The following is an 18,000-nucleotide window of genomic DNA, read 5'->3' on the forward strand; positions in this document are numbered from 1 at the left end:
TATATATTATTTTAGGAATTCTTTATGTACTTTTATGGCTTTTATGTACTTTAAAGTTTGACCAAAAAAAGTTGAAATATTAGCATTACCTACAGTAAATATTTTTTTCATTTATTATATAAAATAAATTTAAAGTAAAAAACCTTTTAAAAAAAGCTTTTATTTGTATGCGCTTTAGTGAAAAAAATAAATTTTTACTTTAAAACTTTTTAATATCATGATACCAATATTGATTTCACCCGTATTTGAACTTAATTATTGAAACAAAAACTGTTATTTTGGCTGAACTAAAATAGTTAGGCATAAAATAACTAGTCCGCCATATTGGATTTAGACAGACGTCACTTATTCGAATTATACTTACCAAGCCCTTTCATTTGATATTGATTGTAGAAGTGCATTAAAAATACCTATTTCTCCATCTTGCATATGCTGCCATGTTGGATTTAGACTGACGTCATAAAGTTAACCATGCATTGTCATCCAAATTGAACTTGTATACAAAATTTCAGCTTAATTGGTTGAAGATATCTGCTTCAAAATTGAGTTGCAAGATTTTACCTGAACAAACTTACATACTTACATACATACGCTGAAAGTTAAATAAAAGCTTGTAAAAAACACAAATACCGTGGACAAAATGTATTTATTTTTATTAGTTCATACATATATGTAAAGCTGCATGCTATGCTTAGTTTTTCACGCTTAATAACCGAACACGATTTTAATTGCAACGATATATAAATGTGAGTAATAATAAGGATGAGTTAATAAATATTATTTAGTCCTACAAAGGAGTGCTCATTACAATACTAACCTTTGGGGTGAACGGCCAAAATCAAGATGCGATTAGACGTTTGTTTTATTTGTTTAGTTTTTATTACGGTAAGTTTTATAACAAGTCCTAGTTTTATTTTTTTAAGAAATTTTATTAACTCTTTTTACAGTTTCGTACAAAAAAAAAAGAAAATCTTTATATAAAACGGAATAAAATTGTCAATCAAAATCCATTTTTAATTTCCTGTGATGTTGCATGAAATTGAAAGAAAGTAGTATTAAAGTTCAATCACACTTGTAAATTAAATATTAAAATCTTATCAAATTTTTAAATAAATTTAATACATATATATGTATATAATATATTTTATTTTTTATCTAGTTTCATGGCAGTACTAAAGCGCAAGTAGTAGAACGACCTTTAGAGCCTTCAGGAGGTGTTCCAACGGTGAACAAGGATGGCGTACCAACCGTGGGCAAAGACGGTGTACCGCCTGCAAGTAAGGACGATGTCCCACCGGTACGCAGCGTACCACCCTCGGTCAAAGACGGTGTACCGCCTGCAAGAAAGGACGATGTTCCACCGGTGAGTGGCGTACCACCCGCGGGCAAAGACGGTGTAACACCCGCAAGTAAGGACGACGTTCCACCGGTAGGCAGCATACCACCCTCAGTCAAAGACGGTGTACCGCCTGCAAGTAAGGGCGATGTTCCACCGGTGAGTGGAGTATCACCCGCGGGCAAAGACGCTGTACCACCTGCAAGTAAGGGCGATGTTCCACCGGTGAGTGGCGTATCACCCGCGGGCAAAGACGCTGTAACACCTGCAAGTAAAGACGATGTTCCACCGGTAGGCAGCGTACCACCCTCGGTCAAAGACGGTGTACCGCCTGCAAGTAAGGGCGATGTTCCACCGGTGAGTGGCGTATCACCTGCGGGCAAAGACGGTGTAACACCTGGAAGTAAAGACGATATTCCACCGGTAGGCAGCGTACCACCCTCGGTCAAAGACGGTGTAACACCCGCAAGTAAGGACGATGTTCCACCGGTAGGCAGCGTACCACCCTCGGTCAAAGACGGTGTACCGCCTGCAAGTAAGGGCGATGTTCCACCGGTGAGTGGCGTATCACCCGCGGGCAAAGACAGTGGAGAAAAAAATAATGAAACTTCAGCCATAAAACATGACAAAAGGTACGGCTTAAGCTTTTTTTTTTCTTCAAATATTTCTTCAAATTCATAATGGAGTTTATAAAGTTAAAAGTGATAGTAAAATTACTTAACAAACTATTTTATAGTAGTAATGAGTATTTGAAGTGAAACTTCTTTTGGGTATTATTAGGGCAACGTTTTTGTCGATGGTGCTTGAACGGAAATCTAAAGCTTTACATTTGTATAAATATTAACGAGACTTGAAAATTAGTTTGCCAAAGAAGTTTCACTTCTGTAATGTGTATTTTGTACGCACGCAAAAGCACTTATTTTTTAATTTATGACTGCAAGATTTATAACGTTATGAATATTCTCTAATAAGTTTTTAACGTATTTATTAATTACGTATCTCACTAAGAAAGTTATGTCCGTTTCTAAAAATCATTATTCAACTTTTAAATATCATAATTGATATTTTTTTTAATTGGCTTTAAGCTCGGTATTAATAGCTGTTTAGAATAGCAAACAGTATTTATATATAATTTTTTTTTTGTTTCATATAGCGCTGCAATAACGGACACGAATACATCATCGACTGGAAGAATTGTAGGCATATTAATTGCCACAATAATCATCGCTGCGGCGTTTATATGGGGTATCAAAATCATTTATCAACGATACAAGGCCAAAACATACGGTAATTATATTTAATTAATTAACGCCTAACGCTCAACGACGCCAAGTGGCCCACTGCCAATTTCTCAAATGACACCAACACTGATTTTGAAAATTACTAATACGTGAAATGGAAAACACTAATGATTAGTGAATTAATGAGAAGAAAAGTTTTGGTAACAAAGTTCGAATACCCACTGACAGTGAAATATATAAACCTCAATATATAACTTTATTCGTTTCACGTACATTTATTTTACTTTATCTTCCACGTATATTATTAAAATGGCGTTCCCATCTAATATATAAAATTCTCGTGTCGCAGTGTTTTTAGTTTCACTCCTCCGAAACGGCTTGACCGATTCTCATGAAATTGGGTGTGCATATCGGGTAGGCCTGCGAATCGAATAACATCTATTTTTATACCCCTAAGTTATAGAGGAGGGGGGGTTAAGAGGGTTAATAAAATATTATGAAATTTTGTGTGCATATCGGGTAGGTCTGAGAATCGGCCAACATCTATTTTTCATTCCCCTAAGTTAGGGGGGGGGGGGGATTGAGAAGAATAAAATATATGGCAAAACAACGTTAGCGGGGTCAGCTAGTAAATATATAGGAATTCACGCAGCTTAAATTGCACCAGGCAAGAGCCCTTGGTGTAATTGTGATTATTTCTGAGCGTAAAGAGTTTTCGTAGTAATAATAACGTTCCATCCGATCCTCATTATATTGTGTTATTAATATTTAGTGCTTATGAAATATTTTTTGTTTCAGATGTCAGAAGGCAAAACGTCGAACTTGGAAACGCTACATAAAACGTATATTATGGATGGTTGAATTAAAATAAGTCTTACAAATGTAAAAACTTTGAGCCAAATATTATTAACTAGCTGTGCCTCGTGGTTTTACATGCGTTAATTTACTGTGCAATTCGGGGACTTAAACGCACAGCGCGACGCGTTCCTAATTTATGCGTCCAAATTACAAAGCTATAAAAGACAAAAGTTTTTCTTCATATAATTGCTTTGTAGATGAAGTATTTTTCATTCGTTAGGATTCACGTACTTGGTTAATAATAATGCAATTAAATCATCTTTTCACTGTTTGTGATCATTAACTCGTTGCAGAGTTATTTTAAAATTATGACATCTTTTAAGATATTCATTGAAATCAAATGAGGTTAAGAACAATTTTGTTTAAAAAAATACTTCTAATGAACAAAATATTTATAAGAATAATATCATGTGTATAAAACAACCTCCACTAACAGTGCGTTATTTTAGAAGAAACTTGATTATCATAAAAAAGTTATAATGAGTTAGCCTTAAGAGATAGACATATATATGCTGTGGCGGACTTTTTTTTAGAACTTTTAATTGCGATTAATTCCATCATACATAGTTTGTGAGTAGATTTAATCGTTTACGCAGTATATTTTTTTCTGTTTTTTTAAAATATTTCTTAAGAATGCTCAGCTCTTATTGGTCGTAGCGTGATATTATATAGCCTTCAATCTTACTCGGTAAACGGACTATCCAAAACAATAATAATTATTTAATTTGAACCAGCACTGTCTGAGATTAACGCGTTTAAACAAACAAACAAACACTCTTCATCGGTATTAATTAGTAAAGGAAGAGGAAGATCAACAACATTAATGACTGTATAGTAATTTAATAATTGTAATGTAGTTACTATTTAATTATAGTGTCGTTTAGGCAAAATGGCTGTTATATATAAAAACATATGTAAGATACGACGCACGACTGGAGTTTACCTATTAAAATAACAAGTATATCGATCAATAATAATTTTAGATTATTAACTAAAATTTAAATTAAAAATGTTCATAAAATGATAGTAGTAATTATATATTTTCAATTTCAACTACCATTACCTAATATATTTTAAATATGAAAGATCAAATATATCACAGTCTAGAAACAACTTGTACTTATAACAACTTCTATTAATAAATAAATTTCGTGCGAAATTAGTTCTGGTTGCAGGAACGCAGAACATCTCTTTACGTCTAGAACTAATTTGTGGACAATGGAAAAACAATCGGAAAACAATCTCAAGATAATATTGAACATAGTTTTTATTTGGCGTATCATATTGACCTGATGTTTATTGTATTGTATTGTATTGTATTGTATTGTATTGTATTGTATTGTATCACCTAATTAATTATTTCCTTAAAGCTGTTAACTATCTTTTGTCATTAGAGTATAATTATTGAGTAGATAGGAGTTGTAAGTTATTCGAATATCGACACTTGATATGAAGAACATTATATCTGAATTTATTAAGTTTTCAGGTTACAATTTTGTTGCATTTTAAAAGAGACCAATTGATATTAAATAAAGCCGCATCCGTAACGAAGTTCTACTATTAATTTTTGCGTTCTCTAGTATGAACTTGACCACGCTGTGATACATCAAACGGAGAGCTGTTTTTGTTCAAGTTTTTGTCATAATATATAATAGTTCAAATAATGTAGTATATCAACTTAATGTATAGTATAACAAAAAGAATATATACTATTATAAAACAACATTTAAAACCTTTATTTAAACTAATTTTCTTACAATCTTAATGTAAAAATATTTCTGTCATCACAACAAAGTTTTATTTTTCTGTCCTTACAATAAAATAAACAAAAAGGTTCTACTTTCTAAAGGTACGATCTAAAGGTAAACTAAAAAAAGAGTAACGAAATATAAAAGGAATGTTGTTCTTTACAAATATAAAAATGATAGGATTGTTTTAGTTTAAAAACATTATATTAACAGTTCAAATAATGTAGTATATCAACTTAATGTATATCATAAGCTGCTGTGATGTTGAAATTTAAATAAAAAACTGGTATTTGTTATTCCAATGTTACTATGTTCAAAGAATACCAATATTTTATATACTTTTATTTTCGTAACCGAAATCACAATTTTCTTATTCAGAAATCTGGATTAGCTTGAATTACAATGAATTTTTTTTTCATCTAAAAATCGTTCTATTTGTCGTATAAATACGGTTCCCGGATTGAAAGATACCTCTTTCCCCTCAATATTTTGATGGTATAGTTAGAAAACATTGTTTCATTAGTTACAATGTTCTTCATATCAGGTGTCGATATAATATACTCGTATTTTTTTCTCCGGTCATATAAAAGGACACAAAAAAGTTTCTCTCGGAAGTAGATCTAATATTTACAGATTTTTTTATACGTGTATATGCTTGTTATTAATTGTAAGTTTTTATTTTTTAAAATATAATTGTTATTTAATGTAGAACATAGTTCTGTTTTATTATATAAAAATGTATCTCGAAAGATACGTGACTTGTAATACCTAATTGGAAATCATAAAGACTAAAAGTGACTTCCGGTGTTTTTCTTTTTAAAGATCGATCCGTACACAAACAGTTTTTAAGCGCACAAAACATTTTATCTTAAAATATACTAGCAGTGAAGAAGATTATTAATTTGAATTTTTTAAATTAGTATTTTTTATTTGATAGGTAATAATATAATCTTACAAAAAATATATCTTACAGAAACAGCTATATGCGCTGTAAAACACCTTTTTAGCGTCACTGCTCAACGTTGTTCGACACAACTTCAATCCCCATATACAATATACATTTCACACCGAAGACATTGTATCATTCATAAAGATTAATTTCCACAAAGAAATGTATTGAAAATTGACTCAAATCCAAAATTATATGAAAATAAAATATAATTAGTTAGGGGATATCTGGCGACGTATGTTACGAATATATACAAAACGATATAAATAGAATAATGTAAAATGCAATATGACATTCGAAAACAGAATGCAATGTTTTCTGAAATATGCTTAGTTTCCTTCTTAGTTTGGTTTTTATTTAAAAGTAGCGATTTTAATCACTTTTTCCTTTAATTTAAATTTTCAAGTCCGTATAAATACGCAGAAGTTACGTATTTTTATGCCTTCAGCGCTACGCTGCCTTTTTTTCATAACATGACATACACAGCCGTCCTAAGGTAAGCAACTTAATGCCGTAAGGCTCATCATAGTCTTTAAAATAAAAGTATAAAGGACGTGCTTGTTTTTAGAGGAGATTTCTTGCAGCAACACTGGAATTTATTACATTTAAAATTTTTCTTTATACATTAATTTATATATTATTATTCAGATATATTATTAAATAATTAAAATAAACATATACAAAATAAATAAGCCAAGAGTCTTAAAAGACACCAATAAGGTTCTTTATAGCATAAGTGAGCACTTAAAAAGAAATTAATATGATTAAAGATTAAGGAAATACGTATGGATAGATTAGAAATAGAGCTTCCTTATATATACTGTTTTGTCTGTATTTTATAACGTAACTACAACATATATATGTCTGAAATTGTAAAAATATTTTCTGTTTCTGTTTAATAAATTACATTTCTGTTTAATAAATTTCATTTCATTTATAATATGTTTAAGTCTAATATAAAATCTTACAGTTTTCGATACCAAAGAAGCTATTATTCGTCTTAATAGGCAAGAACAACATCTCCTACTTTTAAAGAGCTCTGAGCGCCAGCGACTTAATTACTGATTTTGGCACGTCATGTTCCGCTTAAGTTGTATCGCAATGATTAAACCTATGAAATGGTTGGAGATGTAATGAATGAGTTCCTTTTTTTTATACAACTAGATCGGCAAAAAAGCTTACGGATCACCTGATGGTAGGTGATTACCGTCGCCTATAGACGTCTGCAACACTAGAAACATTGCAACCACGTTTCTGACCCTACTCCTAAATCCTTCTCAAGAGATCTGGTCATACACAACACTGCTTGAAAAAAAAGTATTATCGAACTGTGATCTTATGTAAGGTCAAGGTACTTCCACGGTCGGGTTGCTCCAGATTTTGAGCGGGATATTACCTCATGTGTATTACCTCAGTTAGTTATTTACTTAGTCCTCATCAAGTTTATGGAACGTCTTACTTTAGTGGGTGGTGTATGTTTCACAATAATTTCAATATTGATTATTCTGAAAAGTAAGCTGAACCACGTGACCAACATCAAGGAATGGTTGTCCTTTGTTTTTGAAAATTTTCCCTGTTAGATTAGTTCATCATTAGTTTTTTCTTTATAAATTAATTGTCAATAACATAATAAAAGATTCCACCATTTGAAATTTATGCTTAAAATTAGTCATTGGGATCAAAGGAATTGATGCAACACTCGATCAGAGGACGGTGCACCTTGTTTAGGGAAATTTTAATAACGGAGTGCGTTTCAAACTTGTCATTGTGGGAATTCCTCATTAGCGTCAATGTTATAGTCTTGAAATAAAATATGCAGCCAGTCATCATCATTTCAGCCTATCACAGTTCACTACTGGATATAGGTCTCCACAAGTTCGTGCCAAAAATGGCGTAAACTCATGTGTTTTGCCCATAGTCACCACGCTGACGGGTTGGTGACCACAGGGCTGGCTTTGTCGCACCGAAGATGCTGCTCCCCGTCTTCGGCTTGTGTATTTCAAAACCAGCAGTTTGACGGTTATCCCGCCATCGGTCGGCTTTTCAAGTTCCAAGGTGGTAGTGGAACTGTGTTATCCCTTAGTCCTCTTACGACACCCACTATGCAGCCAGTATTACATTCGTATTATTTATTTTTGTGTTTCCCACACATTATGGAATTCTAAACATTTTAAATATCATATCAAAAATCTACCGTTCCAGCGCTTAGAACCGAATATAACATCATCGTATCAAAAATTTCGATCTAGCGGTTACATCCAGCTGCATAGCTTAATTGGCTATAGCACCGAGACGGTCAGTCGGAGATGCAGGTTCGATGCCCGCTGGAAAGGTCGATTTTTGATATGATATTGAAAATGTTCAGTATTACATTAGTCAGTATATAAAATACAAGGCTCTTAATCATGATTACGACAAACAACAAGAACCAGAGCTCTTGAAAATCTTATACGCTTACGCTTTATATCCCACTGTTGGGATAGGCCGCTTTTACCATCTAAGAGAAGGATCGGAGCTTTATCCACCACGTTGCTCCAATGCGGGATGACGGATATATTCCCTATTATGAGTGATGATCGCTATCAGCTGTCCATGACAACAACCGGGACCGACGGCTTAACGTGCTCTCCGAGGCACGGTGGGGAGGCCCATAAAACTGTACATGCACCCGACCACGGCAAAAAATCTATATGGCCAATACACATGTTTGTCATGTGCGGGGATCGAACCCGCAACCGCCAGCGCAACAGCCACAAACCAGTGCTGTGACCGTTGTTCCAATGCGTCGTCTATATATACGACGTCGCATCTCTTGTTTTGTTATTAAAGTCTGTGGTCAAATTTAAAATAGATTATAGATTAATATTGTTTATCTTTACTGGATGTCAATCATAACCTTAATAAATTAATTTGCGACATGCAATATTATTATAATTATGGTCGAAATTCGACCACTGGGCGACCACTTAGTACCTATAAATTTATCAAATGCGCTTTACAATACAACGAAGTTTAAACATTCAAAAATGTAGTGATTTGTTTAAATAATTTCGTTCGGTTGTCGAGTAATAACTATAAGCACTCGTCAGAAGTTGACAATTAACCTATGTAGGTATGTATGCGCATAAATAAAATATAGAGGTGATTGTGCGTTAGTATTTCCGCGAATTATCCGCGAAATTATTGTGTTGCACAATAATTTCGCGGATGCCCAAGCAGTGATAGGTAGCAGGCATTGTGTCTGCTTACAGGAAACTTTACGACTTCCTAAAAATATCATTCCGCTGTAGGTATTCGAACACACACAATATTTTTTGTAAAAAATTGTTTAAATCAAATAAAGTATGAATTGGTGTAATATTAAATACTTACATTTGTGTTTTGTACGGAAACTCAAATATACGTCGAGAGAATAACGTAAGTCTCTAAAATTATATGAAACGAGATGACCCGGTGAACTTCGCATTACCTATACATATTTGTGAAAAGTCATTTTGAACGCATCTATAAATATTTATTAATTAAGTTACAATTATTATTTCTAAAAAGACAAAAGACATCACATGTTTCATCGCTAGGAACATTTTGTATAGGAAAATTAAATTGTTGTAAATTACTTATGTTTTGCACCGTTCGAACCTTTCCTGAGATTCCTCAAATATTGATTAATAAAAATAATTTGCTATAATGCAGCTTGCAGCAAAAGTGTCAAATATTTCCCGATTATTATTATTATAAAAAAAAAAACACAAATAAGGAGAAAAAAAGTATAACTATTTATATTTATTAGTTCATACATATAAGTGAAGCTGCATGCTATGCTTTGTTTTTCACACTCAACAATCGAACACGATTTTAATTACAACGATATATAAATGTGAGTAACAATAAGCATGAACTAATTAATATTATTTAGTCCTACAAATGAGTGCTCATTACAATACTAACCTTTGGGGTGAACGGCCAAAATCAAAATGCAAATTGACGTCTGTTTTATTTATTTAATTTTTATTACGGTAAGTTTGTTAACGTCTCCTAACTTTATTTTTTTAAGAAATTTTATTAAACTTTTTTTTTTAGTTTACGCTTCAGCCTGTAATATCCCACTACTGGGCATAGGCCTCTTTCCCCATGTAGGAGAAGGATCAGAGCTTAATCCACCACGCTGCTCCAATGCGGGTTTGCGGATATATTCCCTACTATGAGTGATGATCGCTATCAGGTGTACATGATAACAACCGGGACCGACGGCTTAACATGGTCTCCGAGACACGGTGGAGAGACCCAGAAGGACTGCACAAATACCCAGACCACGACAAACACCTGTATGGCCAATAGAAGTATTTGTCATGTGCGGGGATCGAACCCGCAACCGCCAGCGCAACAGGCACAATCCATGGCTGTGACCGCCGTTGTTTTTTTACTTTAGTACAAATAAAAAAGTAAACCTTTATATTAAACGGAATAAAATTGTTGCAATCATTTCGATCACACTTATAAATTAAATATTAAATAAGTATCCAATTTTTCAAAAAAAATTTAATAAATATATATTTTTTATTTTAATCTAGATTCATGGGAGTATTAAAGCGCAAGTAGCAGAAACACCTTTAGAGCCTTCAAGAGGTGTTCCAACGGTAACCATGGATGGCGTAGCAACCGCGGGTAAAGACGGTGTACCGCTTGCAAGTAAGGACGATGGTCTACCGGTGAGCGGCGTACCACCCGCGGTCAAAGACGGTGTACCGCCTGCAAGTAAGGACGATGTTTCCTCGGTGAGCGGCGTACCACCCACGTTCAAAGACGGTGTACCGCCTACAAGTAAGGACGATGTTTCATCGGTAAGCGGCGTACCACCCACGGTCAAAGATGGTGTACCGCCTGCAAGTAAGGACGATGTTTCATCGGTAAGCGGCGTACCACCCACGGTCAAAGATGGTGTACCGCCTGCAAGTAAGGACGATGTTTCATCGGTGAGCGGCGGACCACTCGCGGTCAAAGATGGTGTACCGCCTACAAGTAAGGACGATGTTTCATCGGTAAGCGGCGTACCACCCACGATCAAAGATGGTGTACCGCCTGCAAGTAAGGACGATGTTTCATCGGTGAGCGGCGGACCACTCGCGGTCAAAGACGGTGTACCGCCTGCAAGTAAGGACGATGTTTCACCGGTGAGCAGCGTACCGCCCACGGTCAAAGGTGGTGTACCGCCTGCAAGTAAGGACGATGTTTCGTCGGTGAGCGATGTACCACCCGCTGTCAAAGACGGTGTATTGCCTGCAAGTAAAGACGATGTTTCATCGGTGAGCGCCGTACCACCCGCGGTCAAAGACAGTGCACCGCCTGCAAGTAAGGACGATGTTTCATCGGTGAGCGGCGTACCACCTACGGTCAAAGACGGTGGACCGCCTGCAAGTAAGGACGATGTTTCATCGGTGAGCGGCGTACCACCCACGGTCAAAGACGGTGTACTGCCTGCAAGTAAGGGCGATGTTCTACTGGTGAGTGGCGTATCATCCGCGGGCAAAGACGCTGTACCGCCTGCAAATAAGGACGGTGTTCCATCAGTGAGTGACATACCACCCGCGGCCAAAGACGGTGTACCATCTGCAAGTAAGGAAGAAGTTCCACCAGGAGGAATGGGAAGTATTCCCCCAGCATATGATGATGGCGTAACACCCGCTGGCGAGGATGAACAACCAGATGCGGTCACGGAAGGGAAAAGTGAAGTGAAAAAAAGCAAAAAAAGGAAAAGTGAAGCACGTGCACTTGAAGAAGAAAATAATGATACTTCAGCCAAAAAACATGACAAAAGGTACGATTTAAGCTATTACATTTTATAAACATTTTTTATCGTGCATTGACTGATTTTTAAGAGCACGATTTTTTTGCTGAGTTCGAAAAAAGAGGAGGTTATCTAGACAACTGATTTTGTTAATATGTCTTGTTACCTCATAACTTCTTTTTTATTCGAAAGTTGGTGTTTATCACTTACTACAATTTTAATTTTATCGAAATCTGATAAGTACATTTTTGAGTTATCTCCAATAATACAAATTTACTTGATTATTTCTTCAACTTCTATCTCAGCATATGTCAGAGCCTTCACAGGTAGACGTGGTGTACACCGATTATAGCAAATATTTCGATAGGATTGATCACATGTTACTTTTACGGAAGCTACAATTAGTAGGCATTAGAGGTAACCTATATAGATGGTTGACCTCCTACATACACAACGGGTCACAAACCGTGACTATAAAAGGATTTATTTCTTCTGCCATTTATATCCCTTCGGGCAATCATCAGGGATCCTTGTCGGGTCCATTGTTTTCAATATATTTACTATCGACATCTCTTCATGTTTCATCAATTCCAAAATATTCTTAATAGCCGATGATATGAAAATCAAATGTCCAATTAAAATCATTGACTCTGCGAAACATGTCATGTGTATGGCCTTCACAGATTCGAGTTATATTGCTTAGACAATAAATTAGATCTTAACGTTTCCTAGTGTTGCGTTTGTTCATACGCTCGTAAGCCCAACTGCCTTGTGTTCAATTATAACCTTAAAAACTCCGACGTTTCTAGGGTTACTTCCGTTCGCGACTTGGGGGTCTTTTTTGACTCAAATTTAACTTTTGATATTCATATTGACTATACTGAACAAAGCATCTAAATCACTTGGCTTTGTACTACGTATGTTCTCTAATTTAACCTCAATTAAAACAATTAAAATATTATACTGCTCATACGTGAAAAGTCATTTAGAGTATGCATCCCAGATCTGGAGCCCTATCTCACTTATATCACACGACTTGAATGTCTACAAAAACGCTTTTTTATCGTATCTACAATTTAGAACAAAAAATGTATAACTGGTTATTTGAGACGCTGTCGTAAATTTCATATTCTACCGCTACAGAATAGAAGACGCATTTCCGATCTAGCTTATTTATTGAACATTGTAAATGGCTCGGTCGACTGTCCTGAGCTGTTAAAACGTATCAATCTGAATGTTCCTTCATCACTTAGGAGACCCTGTTCAATCTTTATACCCAGTCCTAAAACTAATAGCCAGAATCGTTACTTGTTGAGATCGAGAAGGTTTTTCAATGACACCGCAGATAAATTAGATGTAGACCTATTTAACACTACAATACACCATTTATAACTTCTTATGGCCGGTCAGTTTTTTAACCATAGGCAGGTTGTTGGTTTAAGGAATCAATTTTTTTTTGTGTTAACTATAGTCCTCTAGTCTTGTGTTAGCGCATTAGTGCTCGTGTCTGTCCTATATTTAAGTTTACTTGTACCTATATGTGGAAACTTTTAATTGGCCTTTATGTATCTTTGGCCTTTATGTATTTGTATATTTAAATCCATGTTATTTCGCTTTAAGTTTTCCTGTAAAATAAATAAACTTATCTGTAAAAGTTTGTCTATTAATAATATTAATTATTTCTTTAAATATCTCTTCATATTCTTGCTGGAGTTTATAATTATACACTATACTTAAAAAACGATATAAATGAGTTTTTTTTGTTGTTGAAATTTATGACATTGTAAATCGCTTTACGATACGATACGCTAGATAATCATATGGTCTTATTAAGTTATTAAGTATTAATGAATTCAGTATCTCGTTACAAAAGTTATGTCCGTTTCTAGAAATCATTATTTAACTTTTAAATATTATAATTCATATTACATATTTTTTTAAATTTGCATTAAGCTCAGTAATTAACAGTTGTCCTTAGTCGGTCTATACTGTAAGGTGCAAAGATTAAACTTCAGAAAAACTACACGTAATCACCGACAACCCTTGACCAATTAAATCGTAGTAAATTAGAACGCCGTTATCATATCGACCACTTGAATGCCTTTTTTACTAATTTCATAGTCAGTAGTCAGTAAAATGAAGTAGCTTTATTTGATAAGAGTGCTAGTAGATCCACATAGGTACATACGATTTCACAAAAATAAATTTTATACAATATGAACTCAACTAAAAAGCCTGTAAATCTAAAACATACACAGTCATCTGCTCCTAAATATACATATTTATATTACACTCAGACTGAGGCGTGATTTGTTTAGAAAAGCAAACAGTATTTATATATCTAATCTAATATATAAAATTCTCGTGTCGCGGTGTTTGTTGTTAAACTCCTCTGAAACGGCTAGACCGATTCTCATGAAATTTTTTGTGCATATTGGGTAGGTCTGAGAATCGAATAACATCTAATTTTCATACCTCTAAGTTATAAAGGGGGAGGGGGGAGATTAAGGGGTTAATAACATATATGGCAAAACAACGTTTGCGGGGTCAGCTAGTAAATATATATTTTTTTTGTTTCATATAGTGCTGCAGCAATGGACACGAATACATCATCGACTGGAAGAAATGTAGCCATATTAATTGCGACAATAATCATCGCTGCGGCGTTAATATGGGGCGTCAAAATCATTTATCAGCGATACAAGACCAAAACATACGGTAATTATATTTAATTAATTAACGCCTAGCCGTCCCGTTTGTAATCATGTACACCTGATAGCGATTGTTACTCATTGTAGGAAATATATTCGCTAACCCGCATTGGAGCAGCATGGCGGATTAAGCTCCGATCCTTCTCCTACATGGGGAAAGAGGCAAATTCCCAGCAGTGGGATATTACAGGCTGAAGCGAATAGGAATTCAAACAGCTTTAATTGCATCCGTTGAAACAAGCCCTTTAGTGTAATATTGATTATTTTTGAGCTTAAAAGATTGTCGTAGTAATAAAACCGTTTTATCTAATCCTTATTATATTGTGTAATATTAATATTTTGTGTTAATGAAATACTTTTTATTACAGATGTCAGAGGGCAAAACATCGAACTTGGAGACGCTAAGTAAAACGTATATTATTATGGGTTGTTGAATTAAGTCTTACGAATGTCAAAACTTTTTACCCGCGTTAATTCGAAGAAAATCGTGCTAAAATATCTTTAAATCAATATTGTGCAAATCGGGAGATAATTTTTTGTAATATTTCCTAAGTTCCATTTATTAAGTAAGCGTCCAAATCAAAATTTGTAAAAGACAAAGTTTTTTTTTCATATAATTGTTTTGTAAATGAAGTATTTTTCATTCGTTAGGATTCATATGATTGGTTAGTAATAATGCAATCAAATAACTTTTTGTGGTCATTAATTCGTTGCCAAGTTATTTTTAAAACTATGATAATCTTAGAAAAATTCTAAGATATACATTGAAATCATGTTTATGTCATGTCATGTCATGTTTGTTCAAAAAGAAATACTTGTGACGAATAACGTGATGTATAATATCCGGTAACGTATTGTATAATATTCCGTGATACAAAGTTTTTGGATAGGTTTAATCGTTTACGCAGCGCACGCAAAAGAAGTTCTCAAAATAAGGGTATATTTTTCCCGCTTTTTAACATGTCTTATGAATACTCAGCTTTTATTGGTCGTAGCGTGGTGTTATATAGCTCATTCTATGTTATATAGCCTTTCTTGGTAAATGGACTATCCAAAACAAAAATAATTTTTGATTCCGGAGCGGCAGTTCTTGAGGTTAACGCGTTTAAACAAACAAACAAACACTATTCAGCGCTATAAATTAGTATTGATTTTATTAATTTTGGAGAAAGATCCACAACAAAAATGACTGTATAGTGTTTTAATAAAATATTGTTGGACATGTTGAATCATGTTGAACTGATGTTTATTGGATTGTAGTGTATTGTATTGTGTTGCATTTATTTTTGTACTTTATAAATTACTAGCTGTGCCCGCGGCTTCGCCCGCGTTTAAATCAGTGAGTTACAAAGTTTTCCCGGCAAACTTCAAGTGAAACTCAAAATTTTAGTCGTTCCGTAAACCTTCCTCTTGAAGCCCTCTCTCCATTGGTATAACCGCATGAAAAGCCGTTTAGTAAATTTTGAAGAAATCGATCACATACACTTTTGGGGACTTATTGTTATAATACACTAACTGTTGCCCGCGACTACGTTCGCGTGGTTATGAAGATATGCATTACTATCAAGATGTTTAACAAAATTATTTTTTTATTTCAGTCACTTGAAATGCTTATCACGCTGAGTAATTTTTTAAAAGGCTCAATTTAGTATAATTTATTAGTTATTTTTATAAAACCTCTCTATACACCACATTTTTAGTTTTATTTTCAGGCTGCAATATTAATAACCTTGCAGGCGAACTTATAGCTGCTGTATATGTTTCATACAAACTATCAACCCCAATCAAACGCCCTTAGCAGTGGAATATCAAAAAATCCGTTCTTAGCGGACGTTTACTAACTATAATCTACCTCCCTGCTAGATTTCATCTTTGTCCATCCTGGATGGATGGACCATCCAGCGGTTTTTGAGTTCTCGTGATGAGTTAGTCGGTGACCTTTCTCTTTTATATATATAGATTACGATGCATTATTTGGACTCCTTTTCACCATCTATAGAGCATACATTTTAAATTTCAAGTCTCTTACTTCAAAAACATAGGATTTTCATACTAACTTCCAAACCCCGTTTCACCCCCTTAGGGGTCGAGTTTCGTAAAATCCGTTCTTAGCGGATGTCTACGTCCTATAAGGAGCCTACCTGCCAAATTTTAAGTTTGTAGGTGTTATAGTTTTGGAGATTTCGTGATGAGTGACCATCGCTTTTATATATATTTAGCTTTTATATATAGCTGTGCCCGCGGCTTCGCCCGCGTTGAATTTTAGTGTGTCACAAAGTTTTCCCGGAAAACTTCCAGTAAACTCTCATCAAAATCGGCTTAGCCGTTCCGTAAACCTTTCTCTTGAAGCCCTCTCTCCATTGGTGAAAGATCACAAATGCTTTTGGGAACTTTGTTTTATAATACACTAACTGTTGCCCGCGACTACGTCCGCGTGGTTATGAAGATATGTATACTATTAAGATGCTTAACGAAAATTATTTTTTTATTTCTGTCACTTGAAATGCTTATCAGACTGAGTAACTTTTTAAAAGACACAATTTAGTATAATTTAATAGTTATTTTATAATACCTCTCTATACACCACATTTTTAGTTTTATTTTCAGGCTGCAGTATAAATAGCCTATCAGGCGAACTTATAGCTGCTGTATATGTTTCATACAAACTATCAATCCCAATTAAACCACCTTAGCGGTGGAATATCGCAGTCCGTTCTTAGCGGACGTCGACTAACTATAATCTACCTCCCTGCCAAATTTCATCTTTATACATCCTGGATGGATGGACCGTCCAGCGGTTTTTGAGTTCTCGTGATGAGTGAGTCAGTGACCTTTCTCTTTTATATATATAGATTACAATGCATTATTTAGACACCTCCTCACCATTTATAGAGCACACATTTTAAATTTCAAGTCTCTTACTTCAAAAACATAGGACTTTCATACAAACTTCCAACCGCTGTTCAACCCCTTAGGGGTCGAGTTTCGTAAAATTCGTTCTTAGCGGATGTCTACGACCTATAAGGAACCTACCTGCCAAATTTCAAGTTAATAGCTGTTATAGTTTCGAAGATTTCATGATGAGTGACTCAACCTACCATCCCCCGTTTTAACCCCAAAAGGGAGTTGATTTCTAAAGTTTCATTATTTGGACACCTTCTCACCATCTATAGAGCATACATCTAAATTTCAAGTCTCTTACTTCAAAAACACAGGACTTTTATACAAACTTCCAACCCCCGTTTTATTCCCTTAAGGGTCGAATTTCGTAAAATTCGTTCTTAGCGGATGTTTACACCCTATACAGAACCTACTTACCAAATTTCAAGTTTGTAGCTGTTATAGTTTCGGAGATTTCGTGATGAGTGAGTC

The 18,000-nt window shown here is 34.6% G+C and overlaps 2 protein-coding genes across 2 annotated transcripts; both read left to right on the forward strand.

The window, feature by feature from the left end:
- Window positions 1–803: 803 nt before the first annotated feature.
- On the forward strand, window positions 804–3,702 carry LOC123655195 (splicing factor 3A subunit 2-like). Its single transcript, XM_045591032.1, has 4 exons — window positions 804–885; window positions 1,160–1,968; window positions 2,490–2,623; window positions 3,376–3,702. Exons 1-4 carry the CDS (start codon window positions 844–846, stop codon window positions 3,414–3,416), a joined length of 1,026 nt encoding a protein of 341 aa, XP_045446988.1. The 5' UTR covers window positions 804–843; the 3' UTR covers window positions 3,417–3,702.
- Window positions 3,703–10,065: 6,363 nt separating this feature from the next.
- Window positions 10,066–15,829, forward strand: LOC123655194 (YLP motif-containing protein 1-like). The gene is made up of 4 exons (XM_045591031.1): window positions 10,066–10,148; window positions 10,704–11,947; window positions 14,502–14,635; window positions 14,997–15,829. The coding sequence occupies exons 1-4, from the start codon at window positions 10,107–10,109 to the stop codon at window positions 15,035–15,037; spliced, it is 1,461 nt and encodes a 486-aa protein (XP_045446987.1). The 5' UTR covers window positions 10,066–10,106; the 3' UTR covers window positions 15,038–15,829.
- The last annotated feature ends 2,171 nt before the right edge of the window (window positions 15,830–18,000 follow it).

Source organism: Melitaea cinxia, chromosome 7 (genome assembly GCF_905220565.1).
Source record: "Melitaea cinxia chromosome 7, ilMelCinx1.1, whole genome shotgun sequence".
Lineage (NCBI taxonomy): Eukaryota > Metazoa > Arthropoda > Insecta > Lepidoptera > Nymphalidae > Melitaea > Melitaea cinxia.